General features: G+C 58.4%; 2 protein-coding genes across 2 annotated transcripts in view; one reads left to right on the forward strand and one right to left on the reverse strand.

Moving 5' to 3' along the window:
- The window catches only part of CCN4 (cellular communication network factor 4), a 967,918-nt gene that overhangs the window by 386,699 nt on the left and 557,701 nt on the right, over positions 1-23,518 (forward strand). The window lies entirely within an intron of this gene.
- The window catches only part of ZFAT (zinc finger and AT-hook domain containing), a 58,856-nt gene continuing 56,874 nt past the window's right edge, over positions 21,537-23,518 (reverse strand). The window contains exon 16 of the mRNA XM_059672351.1: positions 21,537-22,432. Within this exon, the coding sequence (XP_059528334.1) occupies positions 22,196-22,432 (237 nt within the window). The 3' untranslated portion in view covers positions 21,537-22,195. The remainder of the gene's footprint in view (positions 22,433-23,518) is intronic.

A 23,518-nucleotide genomic window follows, 5' to 3' on the forward strand; every position in this document is an offset into this window, starting at 1 on the left:
TCCGCCTCTCATGGCACATCGGGTCCCGTCCACTGGGCAGCCTCACTGCCCCTCCCGCCTCTGGCGGGTGCAGGTCTGTGTAAGAAACCACGTTCTGAGACCGGACTCTGCTTCCGTGTAGAAACTGAAAGGTATCGTCTCCAAGAGGAAGACGCCATTGGTTGGATGTGAGGCACAGACGTGCTCTCTCTGTTATGGAATTCGAGGGGCCTTTGCCTCTGTCCACGGGCCCCCAGGGCCGGCTGCTTCCCTTTGGCCTCGGCCCCCGACTCCGGAGGCGCAGGGACAGCTCAGGAGCACAGCCCCAGATGCACCAGAGCGAGCAGCAGTGGCAGCAGGTGCCGCGGGGCGGCGAGGGGAGGTGCCTGTCCCAGGGCAGAGCGTGCGGGGCACCGGCGAGAGGGGCGACGGGAACCACACTGGCCTGGGCAGACGCGCCAAGGACCTCACGGCACAGCTGCTCACCTCTCAGCCCTGTCGGCAGGCACCGCCCCGCCCCCCCTTCCCATTTCACAGAAGGGGGGCGCGGGTTAAACAGAGGGTGCCCTCCCCCCACCTCTCCACTGGTAGGTGAGACCAGAGGCTGAGCCCTGCATCTGACGTCACAGCTTACGCTTGTACCCACTCGAATGTACTGTCTGGCAACAGTTGAGGGCAATCGCCACTTTTCAAGATCTGGTTGCAGTCTGCCCACACCCCTGAGGACAGACCCCGAAATGTCACCTGCTGACCCCACTGCTCATCTCGGGTTCGCCACAAACATCCGCAAACACGGCCGAGAGGCAGGTCTGGCCTGCAGTGCCCAGCACAGTGGGCTGGACGCAGCTCTTCCAGACCCTGAAACCTACGGCGTCTTTCCTTGAGGCCACACTGCTGAGCCCTCCCGAGAGCAGGCAGGTGAGGCAGCAGGCGCCCCGTGGTTCGAGCTGAGATGAGCGGCCAGCCTGGGGTTAACTGTGCCCGCTTTCCCCCATCGTGTCTGAGGCTGTTTACAGAGAGAAGACAGGCCCCCTTTTCCTAAGCTGCTGGATCCACCTGGAATATTGTTTTAAAATGTCAGAGTCTATTTTTAAAGTTCCCCTTGATTCATTTATATGTTCTTGCAGTTTTGAATCTTTGTTCAAACAGCTCTGCAGGAACAGGAAAACGTTCCCCACACTGCACGTCTTCTAGGCTTTTCCACGCACAGCCTCCCGGGTCCCTCCCCTGCAGCTTGAATCATGCCTGGGACGGGGCTGGCGTTCCGGAGCGAGGAGCACCTAACACAACCTTGCTCTGTAGCAGGGTGCTCTGCTGTCCTGAGATTTGGCAAAAGCCTTACTTAAGTCAGTGATGGCGAACCTTTTGAGCTCGGCGTGCCAGCCTTTTGAAAAACCCTAACTTAACTCTGGTGCCGTGTCACATATAGACATTTTTTGATATTTGCAACCATAGTAAAACAAAGACTTATATTTTTGATATTTATTTTATATATTTCAATGCCATTTAATAAAGAAAAATCAACCAAAAAAATGAGTTCGCGTGTCACCTCTGACACGCGTGTCATAGGTTCGCCATCACTGCCTTAAGTATAAGCTCCCACTGTCGCCAGACCTGCAAACGTAACTGTTTTAAGGGGACACTGTACCGTGTTTTCTTTACCTGAGGATGCGAAACCCTGGGGGGGAGGGCATTTGTCCCTGAGGGGTGGGGGCAGAAGGACGGTGACAATTAAGGGGAGGGCTATGGAGATCACCTGCCTGTCACTGCAGGGGCTGCTGCAGGAATTCGATGACAGTGCCTGATAGCTCGCACGGCCTTGGGGATATGCACTCTGCTGCTGTTGGTATCATTTCTTGGGCTCTAGCCTTGCACTAAACACTCGCATAGAAAGAGCCTGAGTGTGGGTGCGCTTGCCTCTGCCCAAGCTGCCCGCCCAGTGACAGAGGCACAGACTGAAATTCCCGGGAGCAGGGACGTGCCCAGGTGAGCCTCGGGCCGGCCCCAGCTGGGGACTCCCTGGCTGGGAACTGGGGTCGAGGAGACGGGGGCCCACAGCAGGGACCACCTCAGACACTTGGGGGACAGCATCATGGTGTAGTCAGGAGCCCAGAGGGGAAGAAAAGGAAAGCAGGACAAGAAAAAAAATTTTTTTTTAAAAAATAATGGGCCCTTGGATAAAAACCAGAGTCCTCAGAGCCCTTAGTGAGATGGAGAATTCACAAACCATGCGAAAGAGGCCGGCACAAGCAGGGCTTGCCCAGGTACTGACCGGGGCCTGTGTGCCCGGGAGCCCAGCCTGAGCTCTGCTCTCCGGGATTCGCTCCGGGAAGCGTCCCCGCAGACGGGACACAGCGCAGTGTTCCCGGGAGGCGCCTGGGGAGGGCGTGACCCAGGCTCCCCGGGGCGATGACCTTCCGGGGTGGGTGAGGGTCAGGAGGTCACTCAGAAGGTCAGGGGGGCACAGAGAGGGAAGTGGGCACTGAAGACAAGCACCCTCCAGGCCCTGCTCTGAGCCAGGCCCGAGGGAGCCCCACTTCCTGTCCTCGGCTCCACCAGCCCCCCTCAGCCCCGGAAACCGGAGGCCAGGGCTCAGAACCTCATCACCACCAGAGGCCTCGGGACCCGGAGAAGCGCCGAACCACGGGGAGAGGACTGCTCTGCGTTCTCTGTCATTTTCCGAAGCGACAGGACTGTAGGAAAGGCCGCCGATGCCAAGGGAACAGCGCGAAGCCACACATCACAGCTCTGATGGCAGCGGGGCCCCCCCAACGCCCGCCCCCCCCCCAAGTGAGAAAGGGAGAGACCCAGGGGACGGTCACCCACACAAACTGCCAACACAAAACAAAGGCTCCAGCAGCGACTAGGACAGGCCACGGGACAGGCTGCACGGGAAAACGCCGCCATGACCCTCCCGCTCACAGGGCACCCGAGGGCTCCTACAACGCCTGATCGCCATGGCAACCTGCCAGGCCTGAGGCAGCGTCTCCATCTTACAGACGGAGAAACTGAGACCCCGGGAGGTACCAGGAGTTTCCCAGGCCGGACAGGAGGGAACGCAGCTCGTTCCTGAGTAACCACAGCCCAGGAAGGCACAGCCAGGCCAGGCCCTGGCAACGCTGTGTCCCTCTCCTACCCAGGCCCTCCCCTCCTCCCTCAGCCCGGAGGCACTCTCCTCTAACCCACCCCTCCCGACGGACCATGCCCATCCCTCGGAAATCCTTACATCCACTGTCACGTGAGCTGCACGGCTTCGGCAAAGGGGGAAAGTCAAAGCATTCGTTCATTTTTTCATGCATTCGTCCCTGCGATTCCCAGAGCATCCGGTGGGAGCCTTCCCATCATTGCTACGTGTCCACCTCAAAGGGCAAGAACATTATGGGGGAGGGGTTAGCGCCCTGATTGCAGTTAGTTTTCTCTCTAGGTACAGTGGACAGTGGGTATGTCTTCACCACCCAGAATTCACCTGTCCTGTTTGTGCTGACAGCACCCAATTTCCCTCTGGCGGGTCACCAGGCCCTTAACACACGTGCTTGCGGAAGGAGCCCTGCCCACCCGGCCACGCCCACCCGTGCTGGGCCACCGGTCCGGGGTCTGGAGTTACCGGAATGTGCGGCTGGAGCTGTGGCCGCTGTCCGGTGCCGGGAGGAAGAGCCTGCCCGAGAACAGGGGAGGAGCCGGGACGATGGAGGCGGCTGTGGGCAGGGCCCAGGTCTCTGAACCAGCCAGCACCTGAACTGAGTCCCTGGCTTTCCGTTATGAGCAGCAGGATTCCCTCTGTTCTGAATCCACTGGGGTTCACATTTGTTTTACTTGCAACAGAGGAGTCCAGATCTGATGTGTCAATTATCTAAAATAAACCCCCAAATCCCTCAAAATGTAGAGTAAACTCCTGATGCGCTCTCCCCAGGGCTGCGCTCTCTCCACTCCTCACAACGTGCCGGGACCTGTCGGCCTGAGCCAAGGAAGAGCTGGTTCCGTGCCCACCCGCAGCCCCAGGCCTCGTCCCTCCAAGTCCCTCCCCCGGGGGAACCGGGGGGAGATGGGCAGCGTCTCAGAAGCCCCACGAATAGGCCGCCTCCATCCCTTCAGACGGGGACACTGACTCTACCACGTGACTGAGCAGGGGTCCCCCGCCAGTGTTCCCCAGCGGCCGTGCCCTCAACCCCGAGGCCCCCCCAGTTGTGCGTGGAAAGCCTGGTGGAGGTGCCCGGCTGAGTCAGCGCCCAGGCCCTGGCAGCCGTGCCCACCACTGGGAGCCGGCGGAGGGAAGCGGATGAGGCGCCCTCCTTCCGAGCCGTTAGGCCTGGCAGGGAGCCGTGTAACCGCACACGCCGGCTGCTCGGCTGAGAGGCCCATCCATCAGCCTGTCACCGGCAGCAGCCGAGGATGCCCCGACAGCCCATTTACAACCCGGACCCGCTGCGAACGCGCCCGGAAAACGCCTCCACAGATGGAGAGGATGTGAGATGCGTCGGACGTGTGGCCGGGGGAGCCGTTAACCCCGGGGGAGAAGCCGTGGGAACGGCAGGGAAACGGGGGGCCAAGTGATGGAAGGCAGGTGGGGCTGAAAATGAAGAGCAGCCGCTTGGCAAACGGAACGGGAACAATGTCCCGTTTCTGCTCTCCTGCAAAGTCAGCAAACCAGAGGCGCTCGCGCAAATGCATGTTCCTGCTGAAGCCGAAGTCATGACCACGCGGCTAAAAGGCGTAAAAAATGAAGATTTCTGTTCAGACAGAAAGTAAGCTTAACCGAGGGGACAGCAAAGCACGTTTCCTGACTCTGGTTTGCCAGCTTCCCTCACACTTGCCCCGGAAGATGTGCTCACGGCGTGAAACTGCGGCCGGCTCGGCGGTGCAGCCTCCCCTTTAGAAGCACCGGGCCGGACGGGGGAGTCTGCCCACCGTCCTGTCCTCGCCATCCTGAGCCCGGGCCGGGGCCCCACCTGGTCAGTCAGCAGCTCCTGGTTCGCGTGGCCACGCTCCGCCCCGACAGCTTCCCTCAGTGGCCTCCGCACTCCGATCTCTCTCCTACTCACGGGCCCGGCCTGCCCGGGCTCCTCAGCGGGTTCCTCCCCATCTCCCCGACCTTGAAATGCTGGGGAACCCGGGCCCCAGGCCTCACACCTCTTCTCTGCTCTCCCCACTCTCTCCCTGGGTAATTCCCTCCAGGCCCAGAGTTTTAAACGCCATCATAGGGGGACAATACCTGTCGCCAACTCATCCCCCCAAATCCTTCATAGCATATCCAACTAATGTCTAATATATATAAACTCCCAGTCTCCCCTCCAAGCATGTGGCACCCCCATCCGTGAAGACAAACATCTCAGGGTCATCCCTAACCCCTCCCCACACTTCATGCACCATCCATCAGCAAACCGTTCAGGCTCCACCTACAAAATGTAACCCTAACCAGACCCCCCGCCATTGCCCTGCACCAAGGGCCACCACCGTTCCCGGTTCCCATGGAGCCTCTAACTGGCCTCCTCGTCCTGCAGTTCCTCCTGCCCCAGCAGCTAAAGGAACTTGCCACATTAATTGCCCCAATAAACCGTGTCTTCTGCAGGTGACTCTCACCCAGGCTCGCGTTACAGTGCTCACTAAGTTCATGGCTGAACGGTGAGTGCTCTCGAGTTTATAACCCAGACCCGTGTGAAAGGAAGACCACACAGATGTTCCCAGGACGGCGTGGTGTGCAGGGTGCGTGACGGAGAAACACTGGGCTATTCTGGAAGAGAGGATTTTCTCCCTCCCCTGCCCCCACCAACACAGTGAATGAAAAGCCTAGAGCCTTTACATTACAACTCATCGTTTAAACGAGAAAGCGTCATGGATGCCTTCTAGAATAATTCTTCCAAAGCCCTCTCAGAGACCCATCCTTGCTGAGTTAGCCACGTGACCCTCAGCGCCACGTCCACCCCTCCATGCTTCCAACACAGGAGCGGAGTGGGGGGGGGGGGGCGGCCGCGCTGGCTGGTCACCAGAGATGAAAAGTCAATTTCACATCACAGCAAGAAAATGATTTCCCCGCAGTTACACGAGTCGACAAACAACAATATTCATATTCCTGGCACTGGCCTTGTCCAAGGAAATAACTTGAATTTAAGGAGAGAAACAGCCCGAAGAGATTGGGGTGAAGTCACCAGCCTAGAAATTGACAAGACCGGTGACAAAATGCCGAAGCCAAGCTCCCCAGTTCGTGAGGCTAACGGCAATGGCGGCACAGGCTGCCCACTGCGGGCCTCTGGACGCTCTCACTCCTCCAAAACGAATACACAGCCTGTCAATCATAGACCTGTAAGCCGGCTTCATCATAAGAGCCGTCAGATGAAAATGGGGACCTTCTGTGTGAGCCCAGCGTTGAACACTGTCAGGTCAGTGCTGTCCTGAGCTGGGCATTGGCCACGAGCTCACGGCCCTGCAGTTTGCCACGCGTGTGCTGATACGCACCAGGGCAGAAGCCCAGCTCAGATGGAAGCCCAGCTGTGGGGAGAGAGCCGCAGTGCGGTGCGGTTTCACTCTGCCCCCCTCTGCCCTTGGGGCTCACTCGGGCCTGACCACACAGGGCCATGGCGGGTGGCACGTCTCCTGGCCTGACCCCTGGGGAAACTCCACCCGCCAACAACAGTGATGGCTTCAGATTGATCCCATGATTCAAACCTGTTGGTTCCAAAACTGGCCCCATACCCAGAGGGTGGGAGAGACCGAAGGGGGAGCGGCCCATCCAGGTGGGCGGGTGGCGGGTTCACAAGCAGGAAACTTACCTTTGAGGCTTGTCTCGGGCCAGAAGAGGAGGAGATCGCCCCCATCCCGGCCAGAATCTTCAACGTCCATGCAGAGGCCTTAGCGGGGTTTGGTCCCGGCCACCTCCTCTCAGGGCTGCGTCCTTGAACACGCCTCCCGCTGTGGGAACGACCAGCAGAGCGTAAGTTCTGAGGACAGGGCAGGGTAGGGAGCCTCTGCCGGCCCGAGGCCAGCCTTCGAGTCACCTCCTGATGACCTCCTTGTGCCGGAGACACTGAGCGAGGTCTGTGCCTCGCCTCTGGGGTTGCTACGCTGATGGGATGTCCCCTGGAGTGTCTGGGAGCCCGTGCAGGGACGGAGACGCTGTGTGAGAACAAAGGTAACAGGGAGGCAGCGCAGCGATGGGCCGCAGGGACTGAGCGGAGCCACGATCCCCTGGTCCTGTCCCCGCTGACGTTGCAGCCACCCCTCGTCGTTGCCACAGCCAGGGACTTCTTGTTCTCCTTAGGCGGGTGTGATGAGCCTCCCGGTGTATCTACCGAGCGCCCTGCCCCCAAGCGGCACCTCTCCCACTGCAACCACTGACTCAGTCACCGGGCTCATGGGAGACCAGCCCGGGAACAAGCCTGTTCTGACTCAAGACCAGCAGAGGAATTCGAGGAAAAAAACAAACAAAAAACCTTCACAAGCTTTGATGACTTCGCCTGGCACGGGGCTGCTCCCACTGTGGGCCCCTCCATGTGACCTTAATAAGTATAACAAGACACTCTATGGGGCGCGGCTACCGTGCTTTGGATTGATGAGAGGACACAGTCCTCTCGTGGCCACGTGCAAGTCCCAGCTTGGAGGGCAGGGCCCTCCCAGCGCAATTATAGCCAACAGCTGTAGTTGTGAGCTTGAACCTATGGTCTGAACACGTGGCCCCACGTGCCTGAGTGATGTGGGCTCGATAGAGTTCAGGTGCATGTAGTTGAGTAGGGTTGAAACCAACGAGAATGCTGTAAACATCTTGATCACGCCCCTACTTTGCCTGGTGGCGTCTACTATAAAATAAAGACACAGCTTGTGGGTGTTGGCGCTGTCCATCAGAGGGGCAGCGTCCCAACGTGACCCAGTTTTAATTCTCTTGTCTGTCTTTTCTAAGCCTTTCACCGCCCCCACTCAGGGCCACTGAACCAGGCTGAGCTGGCATGAGTATGCCATGGCCATGCCGGCTCCCCACAATGCTCTATTGAGGTCAACTACCAGGATCAAAACTCAGTACACGAGAGCAACACGGTTGCAAGAAAAAAGACACCCTGGAGAAGGTCCAAGCGATCTCTTTATTATATGGCGGTAAAGTGGATGTGCAATAAATGCTTCTTTCACTCATTTATCCTCCCACCTGCATTTAACTTCGTTAAGCTTCAGGTTTCTTATCTGTAAAATGGGACCAATAAAAGCCTCCGTGCATTGCTTCATAGCCTTGTGTTAAATGAGATGAGATCATTCACATGAGATTTTCTGTGTAAAACCTCAGGCACCAGGCAAACACTTTCACCTTCTCTGAAAGCAATCGCCCAAAGTTACAGCATGTTAACTTTTTTATTGGTTGGGAATGAAAGGAAGTTCACAACAGCAACTTAAGTATACTGCCAAGAACTCAAGAGCTAGTTGGAAAAAACCTGTTTGCCATGAAAAAAAAAAAAGAGTGAACCGAGGGCAATCTCTTTTTATTGTCTGCCTTGCACACACTAGTCCAAGGTTGGGATAGCTCGTTTTCCGGGGAAGCAGATGGATGTTGGCGGATATGTGACCCTGCCCATGACAATCCACAGCTTTATGGTGCTTTAAATCATCCCAGAGATAAAAAGCAAACACAAAGTTTCGAGCTTGTTAAAACCAGCCTAATTAAAGCAGCAAATGTGCTAGCTAGCAACTGTGTCTCCTCAATGAGATAACTCAGGCACTGCTGGCTGCAAGGTATGCTGGGACCTTGTGGAGGAGTCGGTGGAAGAAGGATAAAGACAGTGCCCAGCGGTCCAACATGTAGTGTCTGCAGGCAGAGTGGACTCAGGGCCCAAGCGCAAGAGAGCCCAAGCCTGTGGGGGCAGCAAGTGGGAGACAAGAGGCAGGTCCTTTGGGGTGAAGACCCTGGCTGGTGGTTGGGAGCATTGGCCGCCATGTGGGTCGAGAGCTGTCCGCGGTGCTGAAACACAGCTTGACTCAAACCATCTCAGTGGCCAAGAAACTAACAGGCTCTCGGGGAGGACAAAAGCATAAGCAGAGAATGTTGCCACAATAATAACAGCAGATACCATTGCTGATCCCCTCCTCTGTGCCAGACTGCGTGCTAGGCACTGTGTCATTGTCTGACACTATCACCCAGGACAGTCTTCGCCCACGGGCCCCTGCTGGGTGGGGTGATAACGCAGACCTGGTCACCGGAGGTCTGGCAAGCACTCCGGAGTGCGCCATGCAAACACGTGCACTTGGCATTGAGGCCACTCTGGAGGAGACTGAATTTATCTGGTTAAAGCAGTGGGTGGGACACAACAGAAGCCAGGAGCCTGGGGCTGGAGGGAGCTGGGCTGGAATCCAGAGTGAGGGATGATGACAAGTTACTTGCCTCTCCAGGCCTTCATTTCCTTATTTGTCAACAGGAATAGTTTATAAAATATCCACTTTCGAGGGCTGTTGAAAAGGTGTGACAATTAAATTGGATAATACATGTAAAGTAGTTGCCCAACCGGCGATCCGCCAGCTAATCGCTGACGCGCGAAAGCACCAGCCCAGGGGAAATTTACCCAGACCCCTCCTGGCTCTGGGAGGCGCGTGGTACCACGGAGGCGTAGGGAAGGCACCGGACACCCTGCCGAGGGCAGAAGTAATTTTGGGCAATTGCTTTCAGAGAAAGTGAATGGCTGCCTGGTGCCTGAGGTTTTACAAAGAAAGTCTCATGTGAATTATCTCATTTAACACAAGCCTGTGGAGCAATGCACAGCGGCTTCATTGGCCCCATTTCGCAGATAAGAAACCTGAATTTTTGATGATGACACAGGCTCTACAGTGCAAACCGGTGGCTCACAGCTGCTCAGACCAAAGGAGAGGACCCTGAGAACTGTCTGTGAGGGCCTGGGAGCCCCCCGAAACTCAGGAATGACCTCGTGCCGCTCTGGTGGGGCGGAGGGAGTAACAGCAGCTGGAGGGGAGGGGCTGACCTCGACATGAACTCTGCAAAGCGTTCCATCAGCAAACGGTCACAGCAAGGCGGGGCCACCCCCATGGGCGTCCAGAGTCCACGCCATCAGAGATGCCCCGACTGCAGCTTGTTAGGGGACCCCGGGGACACTACGAAGTCCCCTAGGAAGTGGACTCGTGATGTCTCCGCACTGAATCCTTACTTAATGCTCCACGGGCCATTTATTGATTTTTTTTAACGACCGCGAAGCACACGAATGCGCCTGGGACCCTCCGGGCAGTCAGTCAGGTTCCCTGAGCCGAATTGCAACAGGATGTGTAATTTTACGGCCTCGGGGTGTCATCCGAAGGGCTCTGGAAAACGCTTTTCTGTGATAAGCCGAAATGATTAGATATCTGCGGAAACAGCTGCTGCAAAGGGGCAGGCGCTTCGGGGATGCACGCTTCAAAACTACTTCCCGAGTGGATCCCCTCGTTCTCACTTATCGAAGGAGAGAGAAAAGGAATTATTGCACACACTGTGCAGAGGAATCGAGGCACGGACAAGATAAATGCCCAAAGTCACCTCGCTGGTGAGTGACAGCACCCACTGGGGCACGTCACGCCCTCTCTGATAACGACACCGAGGAAATGCACTGGACTCATTACTTGGGCCAGGTACTCCTCACCCTGGGTATGTGTCTTAGTTCAGCTGCTATAACAAAATACCACAGACTGGGCGGCTCATAAACAACAGAAATGTATTCCTCCCAGTCCGGCAGCTGCAAGTCCAAGGCCAAGGGCCGGCAGGTTGGTATCTGATGAGAGGGATGAACTGCAAGGAGGAGCTTGTGTGAACGCCGGGACCTCCTGGTTCGCAGCAAAGAGGCTCTGGCGTCCAGCAGCCAGAGGGCGGGACAGCTGACAACTTAATGATCAGAACTTGAGCTCCAAAGAGAGGAAACTCCCCACCCAGGCAGGTCTGCTAGGCGAGGCCCGGGCCTGGTTGGGAGGCATCTGGGCTGATGTGTCCTCAGACCTTGACCCTCGACACTCCCGGAGCCTCTGGGTCACAGACGGCTGTCTCCAGCTGTGACCTCGCATGGTGGAAGGGGCAAAGGAACTCTCTGGGGTCCCTCTCCCCCCACCACACTTCATCTTCTAGGGAGAGAAAAGGCCTCCCTGCATATGCAGCCTGGGCGACAGGGAGAGAGAAGAACGGGAAAGAACTGCAATGGCTAAACTAGTTAATATTCCAAAGAGCTGGACCCAGAACAGGGGGGTCTAGAGACAAATGGGGACAAGAAGCACCTTCATGGGGTGGATAAGACTCTCCTGGCCTGCGGGGGATGCACGGGGTGGAGGGTGCTAGCTAACGAGAGTGCGGTTTCTTTCTGAGATGTTGAAAATGTTCTAAATCAACACAGTCTAGCTAGCCCTAGCCAGTTTGGCTCAGTGGATAGAACATCAGCCTGCAGACTGAAAGGTCCCAGGTTTGATTCCAGTCAAGGGCACATGCCTGGGTTGCGGGCTCGATCCCCAGTTGGGGGTGTGCAGGAGGCAGCCGATCAATGATTCTCTCTCATCACTGATGTTACTATCTCTCTCTCTCCCTCCCTCTCTGAAATCAATAAAGACGTATTTTTAAAAATCGACACATTCCCAGGACAACACGTGGGAGCAGTTGATTCCACGTGGCGCTCCAGGAAGCTTGCACGGCAGGTGGCGCCTGACTGGGCTTTGCAGGAGGAGGTGACTCCTGTCCAGCGCACGGGAGGGACGTAGCTGCAGGGTCCCGCCGGCCCTGAGCGGTGTGAGCACCGAGAGGGAACCCGGCCGGGGCCACCAGGGCTCCCAGGAGCCCTCCCACCAGCGGGGCCCCATGCAAAGGCGAAGGCCAGCCATTGGTGACGACCCTGAGGCCCAGCTTGGATTTACGGTGACACGCATTGATTCTGGCTCCTGGAGGGTGTCAGCTCACCATAAATTAAGAGATTTATGTCCAGGTGCCTCAGAGAGAAGTGGCTTTGCACATAAATACCTTCCCTTTTTAAAAAACTATGAGTGTTAATGTGCTGAGGAATCTCAGGGGGGACAGGCGTTAGGGAACACCTATGAGATCCTGGGTCAGCTCTGGGCAGGTACGTGGCCAGGACGCCTGCAAGGTGCCCACAGCGTCATCCACCCCTCATCCAACCTCACCCCAGGAAAGGGGGCCGCCGGCCTCGTGCACCTGTCTTGGCTCTAGAGCAGTGGTTCTCAACCTTCTGGCCCTTTAAATACAGTTCCGCATGTTGTGACCCAACCATAGAATTATTTTTGTTGCTATTTCATCACTGTCATGTTGCTACTGTTATGAATCGTCATGTAAATATCTGATATGCAGGATGGTCTTAGGCGACCCCTGTGAAAGGGTCGTTCGACCGCCAAAGGGGTCATGACCCACAGGTTGAGAACCGCTGCTCTAGAGGCTCACGCACTCACACGTCACCTGAAGGACCAGGGAGCCGGGCAGGGCCAGGGACTGTGGGTGACGCAGAGGGGACCAGCGCCACGCCCACCCCACAGAGCCCAGGTGCCATGGGGGACACTCGCAGTGCCAAGGGCGCAGGACAGGAGGTGGGGTCCCTGCAGAGGAGAGTGAACTGGCTGCTGTGAGGGCAGCACCAGCCTGGGGGGGTGGGGGCTGCTCAGACGGTGGTCAGGGCTGCCTCTCAGAGTGGCATCTGAGCAGACACCCCGAGGATGAGGAGGGAGGCACTGCAGGCAGAGGGAATTCCAGAGGCATGGGAGAGTTTAGAATATTCCAGACACAGGAAGGAGACAGCCGTAAATGCTTGAGAACTTTCTGGAACGTGTGCCCTTTTTATTCACTTGCTCATTCTGTGGCTGTGCCTGAAAAGGCTCTCCTGTCTGCCCCTTTCTATTCCCCGACGACGCGCCCAGAGAGACGCACGCTGTCAATCAGTTCCTGGCACAGAGCGGTCAGTCCTGGTGCTGGTCCCGGGCTTGGAAAGCCCCGGCCAGGAGCAGCCAGGGACCCGGGGGCAGGCACACAGTGAGGGGCAGGCCCTTTCCCCGGTAGAAGAGTGGCTGGAAGGGAGGAAAATGGGGACAAGGGGAGGGGCGGGGAGACGGCCAACCAGGGACAGCAGAGCTCCGAGGAGGGCTGAGAACCAGGACTGCCCCGGTCATCTCCACAGATATGCAGGCAGAGCGACGGCCACCGCACGGGCACCCTCTCCCTGGCCAATGGCACTGGCGTCCACTACAGGGGCAGGCACTGAGGATGCCAACACTGCTCAGCCATGCACGCTTGTGTATGTGTGTGTGTGTGCCTGTGTGTGCGCATGTGCCTGTGTGTGCGCATGTGCCTGTGTGTGTGAGCGTGCCTGTATGTGGAGTGTGTGTGCCTGTGTGTGTGCATGTGTGTGCCTGTGTGTGTGAGTGTGCCTATGTGTGCGCATGTGTGTGTGTGTGCGCATGTGCCTGTGTGTGTGAGCGTGCCTGTGTGTGGAGTGGGTGTGCCTGTGTGTGGGTGTGCGTGTGCCTGTGTATGTGAGTGTGCGTGTGCCTGTGTGTGGAGTGTGTGTGCCTGTGTGTGGGTGTGGGTGTGCCTGTGTGTGGAGTGTGTGTGCCTGTGTGTGGGTGTGGGTGTGCCTGTGTGTGGGTGTACATGAGTGTGCGTGTGCCTGTGTGTGAGTGTGCGTGTGCCTGTGTGTGGGTGTGCGTGCACCACCATTAGTAATTCATGCTGCAGCCAAATGGCAGAGCCGGAGCCAGCTCGGCAGCCGCAGCCCCGGCACCTGTCCCTGCCACAGGCCTTTGGAGGACCGCCCGTCCCTCGCCCGCCTAGGACCAGCAGCGCCTGACCAGCCTGTGACAGATGCTGACGTTCTCCCTCAGGCCTCTCCTCCCACCCGCCCCGAATCAGACGGCTACAGTGTGGTGACTTCCCCTCCTCTCACCGCCTCCAGCCTCACCCCTGCCCTGCCCTCCGGAACAGGAGCTCAGTCCCCGCAGGCCCCTGCCCCTGCAGCAGCCGATCAGGTGTCCGGCCCCGTGACTGGCCTTTGGAGATGTCCCAGGCTTGTCAGTGGCCCTGGGCAGGACTCAGGGGGCGGCTTTCCTGCGTTCCCCCTCCCCCAGTCCCTGGTGGGGGGTGTTGGACACACCCCCAGTCAGCCCTTCCCCCACTCCTATCCCAGGCAGAAAACATTAATTGCTTTTGCAGCTCCAGAAAGATCATCCACTTAATTAAGACAGCCCTCCCCGTGAGCACCCGCAGCTGCTGGCAGGGCCTTAACAGGAGGCGGCTGGAGGGGAGGGGAGAGGCCGGGAGGGGAGCCTGGGGGAGTGGCCACTGCGCAGCAAGGCCCCGTGGGTCGGCTAAATGTTCCGGGGGGGGTCAGGCCTCTGGTGCCCAAGGTCCCGTCGCGGGGAGCAGGGAGCCCAGCGGCATCTTAATTAATCCACAGAGAGCGCCGGCCCCCGCACCACCTCTGCCTCCGATCCCTCAATCCTTCTAGTCTCCCAGTGATTTAATTAAAGGCTCTCTCCTCCCCCCCCCCCCCCTCAGCAAGGTCTCATTTTCCTTAGAGCAGCACAGGCACTAGGAGCCACAGAGCTGGTCTGACTGGGTGTTTCCCTATCAGGACAGAAAGGGGTCAACGGGTGACACAGATTCTCCTCTCCCCACCCCGACACAGAGCAGGAGATGCAGGCACAGGGGGAACCCGTGGCGGGGTCCCCTCCGTCGGGGCTGTGACCTTCAACCAGAGAACCCAGCTGATCCTTCTCTAACACGGCATGGTCTCTGTAAAAGTTTAACTTGCTTAGAGTGTAAAAGCGCTTGGTTTCTGGAAGTCAAACTAAAACACAAATCCCTGAGCAGATGCGCGCTCCTGGCCCTGCGTGCGGACCAGCCCCGACCACAGGCTCGGAACGCGGTGCGGGAGCCCCCGGGGCCGCCACCTGGCTCTGTGGGTGAGGGAGTCAGGGCACAGGCACGCTCGCTCCTCGTGGACAATCTAGGGCTGCTCTCGGGCGGCAATGGCAGAGCCGAAGAGCTGGGGAGAGCCCACGAGACCGATCTGCTCTCCCCAAGAAACACTCGCCAACCCCCACAGCACGGCAGGGGCCCGCGGCTCCATCAGGAACCCTCCAGGAGCCCGAGAGCCAAAACACTACCCTGCAGCCGAGAGGCCTGAGGACACACTGTGTGCCGAGGACACCCCCGCTTACAGAGGAGCTGAGTGAAGCTCAGAGGGTGAGCGACTGCCGAGACCACAGACCCATGAGCTGTGCATAGGCCTCTCCCCACCCCACCCCCCCGATGCCAGGGGGTGCCAGCCCCTCCACACCACGCCGATGCCTTCCTTCCCCCAGTGTGGGCCCTGGAGGTCCCCCAGGCCCGACCTTCTCACCGTCGCACAAGGAAACTGAGGTCACCCAGACAGTCATGACAGATGGGGAAGGGCCCCAGGCTCCTGGCCCCCAGCAATGCTCCTGTATCCTAGCAGGGGGCACCTGCCCGTCAGGTGAGGCACTGGGCAGGTAACAGACGTCTCTGTCCACTCCAGGGGTGGGGAACGGCCAGCCCACGGGCCATATGAAGCCCGCGAAATCATTTGGTCGGGCCCTGCCGAGGCATGAGGGCTGAGCTAATTAAATGTTGCACTAAATACAGCAGGCGAATTTTAAGTGGATAATTCTGTACGGCCTGTGGATGATGTTATAAACATCCAAATGGCCGTTGGCAGAAAAAGCGCTCCCCACGCCTGACCTACACAATAGCCAGGGATTTGCGTCTCATCACCCCACTTACCAGATAGAGGAAACTGAGGCACAGAAACAGAAAGGGGCGTATCCCAGGGCATGCGGCCAATGGAGCCGAGGCAGGGACACGGGTTCTCCCAAGCTCGAAGCCTGCTTTTGCCACCGTCCCCAGCTTCCTGGCGCTGCGCCTGTCAGAGAAGCAGCGAAGGGCCACCCCTCTGCTCCACACCACTGCCAGCCTGCACCAAGCCCAGGTCAGCGGCTTGGGTCACAAGCTCCCCCTGCTGGTGTATGGTCGCCACAGCGCCAGTTCTCACCGGGTCATTCCCACCTTGGCCTTGCATGAGGTTCCACAGGCATCAGCATAACTGAGAGGCAGCGAGCACACGGTGGGGAGGAAAGCCGGAAAGAGACGGCTCTGCGGCTGGGCGGGCACGGGTTCTAGCCCCTGCCCGCCACCTGCGGGCTCTGACCTCCAGCAAGTGAATGTGCCACTCTCAGAGCCGCCCGACCTCTGGAGATCGCGATCCCACACCCAGGAAAGGGGGGACACAGGCAGGAGGGGTGCAGGGGCCTAGCAGAGGGCCCGTGCCAGTCAACCATGACCGTAAGAGAACAGCCCAGCAGTGCGTCCTGCTGTAGAGATGCTGAAAGCACTGTTACCGAAGGAGGAAGGAGACTGGTTTGGAGGGGCCACCTGTCCCGAGAAGGAAACGCCCTGAGGACCGCAGTCACCTCTCAGTCCCTCCTGATCGCTGCCCTGGGGAGTCACCCCAGCTCCCCCCAGCCTCTGGGGTGCCTCTGCCCTTCACGTGTTCAACGCAGGGACCTCAGAATAAAAATGACGACTGTGAGGATAATAACCCTAGTTGAACTCTGCCAGGAAATGGACATACATCAACCTGGCCTCAGTGAGGACGGTGCTACTACGAGCTCCATTTTAGAGATGAAGAAACTGAGGCTCAGAAAGACCACGGGATGGACCAGCCAGCAAGTGGTGGGCCCAGGACTCCAACCCAGGCTGGGCAGATTCCACTGCGTCTCACTCAGCACGCGGGCCCCACAGGGACAGACCAGCCGGGCACCCCTCCTCCAGGGCCTAGGGATTTTCCAAGGCTCATTCCGTCCAGGTGACCCGAAGTGCCCATCACAGGGAGCCTCCCCTGAATAGCTTCCCCTGGTCATCACCAGCCCTGCGGGGTGGGCTGCTGCCTGGGCCATCGCTCCCTCCCTCCCCATCTGTCTGGTTCTGGGAACGTCAGAAAAACGCAGAGAATGAAAGGACCAACGCTGAGCGCTGGGGGAGGCGGCGGGCGCCCGGGGCACCTGGGCCTGACTCGGCCTCCCTCTGTCTACACGGACCTGCCTTTTCCTTTGTCTGTTTTGTGAAAGTTAATACAACAAACCATCAGCGGCTTCTCAGCCTACAGAGAGGGTAACAACTGTATCTCCCACAAACCACCGAAGCCTTAAATTGCAGCCGGGAAGGTGACGGGGAGCGATTAGAATTTTTAAAATCATATCCAAATGTGTCCCCGCCTTGAAAGTAACACACTTTATTTTTTCTTCCGCAAATTCTTCCTGCTACAACCTGAAAACCATTAAGCCTGGGAGGGGACCGATGGACCTGGTTTTCATCCAAAGTCAGGAAATATCCAAGTGGCCCTTGGCAGAAATTGTAGAAGGGGTGGGGTGGGGAGATGGACTTGGAACCAAACAGTCTTTTTTTCTCCAGCCTTGAAAGGTGGAACCAAGGAACAAGGGGAAAAAATCATCAGTGCCAACAGCTAATAAATTTTGAATACTTATTACAAGAAACATTAATTTGCTAAATTGGCCCTGTAGTTAGATTATAAAAATGAGTCAAACTCAGGAGCACGGGGGGGCAGCAGGGACTTGCTCTGCATGCCACGTGGAGGGCCACCACCTCCTCCCCGGGCACGGTCTCCAGGCCCAGAGCCCGCCCTCCACCCCCACCATGGGCTGAGCACAGCACCCGCCTCATCTGGGAGCCTCAGTGCCCCTGGGGCTGTTTCATGACCCCCCTCAGCACCCTCATCCCGTCCGGTGCCGCCCTAACTGGATGCAGAGACCCCTCCCTGTGAGCTGCCAATACCTGGCGGGGGTGTTCCCCCAGCGTCCCGCTGTGCAGTGGTGAGGTGACTGAGCTTCCAAATCACACAGGTGCCAAGGGGTGGAGTCAGGTGGGAGCCTGGGAGGGGGATCCACACACAGCAGGGTCGGCGCCTGAGGACAGAGCCTGGGTCCCTCCAGGACCAGGCCAGCGAGCACTGCCCTGGGCTTCCTCCCCGCCCCACAGGGCTGGTGCCCACCTCCCACCTGGACCTGGACGGTCTGTGGGCTGGCCCTGGGCCCCCTGGCCCGCGGCTCCTGCTCACACTGCTCTTGCCTCCGGGCCACATGATTCCTAGGCTTTGCCTGGCTGGTGTCAGGGCTGGAAGGTGACGGGGGAGGCGGTGTGGCACAGGGAACCTCGCACTGGATCCGTGTCCCAGACGCCGCACTCTCTGGCCTCGTGTCACCCGCTGCAGGTTACTTAGGGAGCCTCCATTTCCTCGGGTGTGAAAGGGGGAGAAGAGTTGGCAGACAGCACTTGGATTCTGAGTGCAGATCTTGCCCGGGCTCCAATTCTAGCTCTGCTACCTCCTGGGTGACCTTAAGCAAGTTTCTTAACCTCTCTGTGCCGACAGTCCCCATCGATAAAACGCTGACGCCAGCATCTAACTTGCAGGGCTGCTGTGAGGATGAAATGAGAGCACCCACCCAGCATTGAATCAGCGCTGCCTTGGTGCCCAGCGTTCAGTCGTAGACGCCGGCGGGGGGGAAGATTAAAGACCCTGGTACGGGCCCTGGCGCTCAGCAGGCACACAGGACACGTTATGAAACAGGACGGAGGCGCCCATCCGGCCTTTCAGCACCGCCCTTCGCTCCCCTGGCACAAATTCCTGAGCAAACAGGTGGATGAAAAAGTACCGAGTCCAAGGCCCAGGGGGAGCTAATAATTGCTTTACTTGAACCACGTGAATCAGGAGAGCCAGCCCCTTCCCCAGGAAAGAACCCTGGAGAACCAGACCCCCGACCTTTCCCCCAACACAGGAGTCCTGTATCACAGACCAGCGAACCTGCTAGGATTCCAGTGGCCCCGGTGGGCTGGGGGTGGAATAGAAGCATAAACAGCCTGCTGGTCAGCCCTGCTGTGAGCAAACCCCCGGACAGCCCTGCCAGGTAAGGGCTGGGACGAAGCGGGCGATTCAGTGGCTCTCAGGGAGGCAGCAGCGCCTCAGAACATGTGAACGGCATTAAGTGGCAAAATCCTTTCCTCCTCTCCCTCCCTCCCTACCATGCCAAGCACGTCTGGGGCCTCACCCAGGAGCCCTGCCTCCCTCCCTCCGCTGCGCCTCCTCCCGGGACCAGACGCCCAGGCCCCTGGGTTTCCGGCTGCAACCCAGGGTCAGGGGTAGGGGCGCGGGTTCCAGGCCAGACAGCCCGCTCTCAACTGGCTTTGCCTCTTTCTAGCTGCGGCTCTACGTGTCCTAACCGCCCGCCTCGCCCGTGTCCCGCTCGGTTTGCGAGGATGAACTGGCACTTACCCGCGGGCTCGGGCGGATTCAGTGATGGGCCGGACGCGGGAGTTTGGCCCTGGGCTGGGCAGGCCCACATTCCTCCCGGCCTTCACTGCCCGGTCACCTGAAAGGCCAGCCGCCCACCTGATGCCACCAGGAGGCCCCTCTGTGGGGTGGGGGTGGAAGGAGAAACTTGACTCAGGTAAACACTTTGCAAACAGGAAACGCGGCCTCAGAGGGAAACTTAGGGTGCCCTCCTCTGAGAACCAGAATTGCCTGCTTGGTTTTGGTCCAACTAGCACTGTCCGGATTGGTCAGAAGCATGCATCCCTATTGGTCACGATGGAGCCGCTCTGATTGGTCGGTAAATGAGATGTAGCTGTGCCCCTCTGATTGGCGGGGGCGGGGGAGGGGGGGCAAGTCTCAGCCTATTGGTCAGATATGATTCCAGGGCCCCCTTGATAAGGTTCAGGCTCAGTGGGCAGGGATGGGGCTGACAAGGGCCTCTGTAAACGAGGGCTCTGTTACCCTAAAGCAGTGGTTCTCAACCTTCTGGCCCTTTAAATACAGTTCCTCATGTTGTGACCCAACCATAACATTATTTTCGTTGCTACTTCATAACTGTCATGTTGCTACTGTGATGAATCGTCATGTAAATATCTGATATGCAGGATGGTCTTAGGCGACCCCTGTGAAAGGTCGTTCGACCGCCCAAGGGGTCGCGACCCACAGGTTGAGAACCGCTGCCCTAAAGAGACCTTTGGGGCAGGTGTATTCCTTCTCGTGGTCAACACTTGCCATTTCCTGGCCAGGTCATGTGAGTCCAAGCCTCTCTGATGCTGGCCCTGCTCTGCCTGGACCGGAGGGTGTGGTACCCACCCGAGACACGCTAGTGAGCCTGCTCGGCCGCTGCAGACACTTTCACAGCCTTCCCATCACCTGTTCCCTCCTCCGCCCACTCGCTGTGGTGGACTTTTTGAGGCCCAGACCTGTGTCCTTGGTTAAGGTGTGTTCCTAGTTCGCAGCCCAGTGCCTGCTTGGCTGCTGGAGGGATCAGTCAGTCTTTGCTGCATCGCTGAGTGAATGAACACACAGCAGGCGCTGTGACAGGACCAGGAGAGAGAGGACAGCTGAGCACAATGCAGTTGCACAGTTAGGCACACTGGGTGCGAACCTCGCTCTGCTCACAGGCGAGCAAATGATACATCCCCGTCTGGGCTGTCATTTGTCATGGGACTCTCCTAGGAACTCACCGTGGACAACGGGAGGGAAAATACTGTGTTCCTACTATGTGCACAGCCCACCTGATGCATGGACAAGATCACTGTTCTGGAATATTGCTCTGCCCTTCACACCCTGGTCTACCAGATGGCCAACTCCCCATGGCTTACTGAGTAAATCCATACCCATCATCTCTCATCTTGTTCTAGGTTCTGGCTTCTGGTTGATCTTTGTGCCTTTCCCCTGAGGGCTGTCCACCAGCCAACGGAACGCTTACAGCTCACTGTGCCCATACTATGCCGCCCCCAGGGGTCAGCTCCACTCTTACTTAGGAATTCCCTTCCCCTCCCCTAACCCCAATCCTTGCAAGTGCAGAGCCTATCTCGTCTACAAACCCTGATCACAGGCCACCTCCTCCAGGAAGCTCTCCACTCATCCCACTTGTGAAGTGTCCCTCCTTCCCCCGAAGGCCTGACACACTTCCCTTCCTGGCTTAGGGCAAGCTGTCACTTTCCTCCCTGTATTAGAGCAGCCTTCAGGACTCCGCCTTCTTCAACCATACCAACCACCACTGCACCTGTCTGCCCACCTGCTGACGCACCTGCACGAGGTTGCCTTTCAAGAAAGGGTCCTTAGAGGGAGCGAATCTTGACCTTGGTGAGTGGGACGGTGGGTGATGTCAGGCGACCCAGGGCTGGGCAGGGTGCAGTAGGCCTCGCCTAGATGTCAGCAGTGCTGTGCACAGAGCAGGGGCTCCAAAAGGTGTAGGCCTTACCCTCGAGCACCTGGACTGGAACCTGAGTCACACGACAGTGTCGGGAAGGCCTGATCATTGGTACAAAGTATACAAAGCCAACGGACAGGTGCTGCCACGTCTGGGCCGGCGGCAAATCGAAAGCTGGCACAGGTGACAGGTGAGGTCACCGACCCCCAACACTGGGCCCCAAAGCAAATCGAAAGGCTTCAGAGGAGAAAGCGCATTAGGGCTGCATTCTAAGGGCCCTGAGCTGCAGATGGAGGGGGTCGGGGGATCTTGATTCAGGAGGGGAATGCAAACCATCCAACAAATACTCAGGCAGAGACTGATTTTATTCCATCCACCTGCCTCCTTAGGAGGTGAAGAGTAAAAAGTGCATTTTTTTTTAAAAAGCGAAAGAATGCCAAGACTGTAAGCTGAGGCCCCACCTGGGACGGCGGAGGAAGAGTCATGGATTGTGGTTACTCCCATAAGCGCCTGGATCCTGGGGGGCGGGGGGGCGGACTTTGATCCTGGGGGCTCTGTGATAAGCCTGCCCCTCCTCTTCCCCACAGGCCCCCAGCTCTGTGGTGCCGCCTCTCACCAGGCTGCACACAGTCCCAAATGCAGATTCAGCACCTCAGTGGGGTCAGGAGGCGGGGCTGGGATTCGGGAAGATGCTGATGGGGACTGGGGGGGTCTCTGAAAGGAAGGAGGCGATGTGGTGTGAGCCCTGTCTGAAGAATTGATGCAGAAATCTTTTCAGAAGCAGATCATTCAGGGTAAGGGGGAGGGGGTTGTGCTGGGGGGATCCCCTATTGCTGCGTTTGCCAATCACCTTGCCCACCCAAAGCAGGACAAGGAGCCCCCATGGAGGCCAGCAGATGGGAGGAGCACAGAGAAGAGCAGCAAGGACAGCCCTGGTCAGCAGCCGCCCTCCCAGGCCCCTGGTGCCCTGCAGAGCCTGGCAGCCCAGCCCTGGCGCTGTGCGTCCTCAGAGCTCCTGGGCCAGCTGCCCCCCCGGCCCCTCCGCGGGCTGCATGGCCTCCTGCACGTAGACGATGAACTCCGAGGGCTCCCCGCCCTGCGTGTACACGGTCACCGTCTCGATGCCCTCCACGTCGTCCGAGGACACGACCAGGTGGTGCTGCTCGGCCAGCTCCACGGACGCCTGCTGCAGCGTCTCCTGGATCATGACCGTGTGGTTGGAGCTGGGCTCCTCGTCGGTGACCTGTGGGAGGCAAGAGAGGTCACGTCACGCAGGGCCCGCTTCTGGGTCCGGCCATGACAACAGCACCCACGGCTGACGGAGCACTGGGACGCCCCAGAGCACGTGCCCACCGCACACAGGCCTCTCCACGGCTGCACTCGCTCCCGGGTACAGGTGCGGCGTGAATAACGGTCCACTAGCTGCCAGAGGCCACGGTACCCAGTGGGACACCCGTCTGCTGGGGAAGACACAGCCGCAGAAAGAGCCCTGGGTGCAGGGCTGGGCTGCTCCCTCCAGGGGGCGCAGTGCAGGCTGGGCGGGGTTGGCCAAGGCAGAGAGGGCAGGTGCGAAGGTGGCAGTGACTCCAGGGGAGAGGGGAGAGGTGGGCTTGCTCCCACGAGCTCCTGTTCTTGGTGCCTCCTTCCCAGCCAGCAGGGGGGGCCTCCCCTCCCTGCCCACCCTGGGTGACACGCCATGGCTCCACGCTATCTCTGGAGACCCCAACTGGCTCGGACTATACCGTGCCCTGTGGGCAGGAGGGGCTGGCAGCTGGCAGGGGCCACGGTCCCTCAGAGAGGAGTTGGAAAGGTGCCTGGGGTGGGCTCCACAGAGAGGGGGACTGGGAGGAACGCCGAGTCGCTGACAGAATTCACCAGGAGCCAGAGAGCTGCTCCGAGGGGCATTATTAATGCATCTCGTCTGATGTGTTTTTCTGGAGTGAATTGAGACCTTTTTCTTATTCCTTCTTTTACTGCTTGTTTCAATTTCATTTAAATGGGAAAATGTACTGTGAACTAAGACTTTAGAAGTAAATATTGATTCATTTCGCTCTGGTGGGGGGGGGAGCACCTGACAGGGTGGGGGGCGGGGGAGGGAACGCACAGCAAATGCTTTTCTTCTCTGAATGGCCCGTCATTTCCTCAGGGGGGGGTTCGGGGGGAGGAGATACATGGGGACACCGGTGATTTAGGATGGGCCCTGACCCCACAGGTGCCAAACACGCCTCCTGCTGTTCAGTGAACAGATGAGACAGGTGGCCGGGAGCAAGCATGGGCCCATAGCCCTAGGCCGCCGGCCGCCACTCAATGGCCAACCCCTGGACAGAGT

The sequence above is a fragment of the Myotis daubentonii genome, chromosome 17 (genome assembly GCF_963259705.1).
Source record: "Myotis daubentonii chromosome 17, mMyoDau2.1, whole genome shotgun sequence".
Classification (NCBI taxonomy): domain Eukaryota; kingdom Metazoa; phylum Chordata; class Mammalia; order Chiroptera; family Vespertilionidae; genus Myotis; species Myotis daubentonii.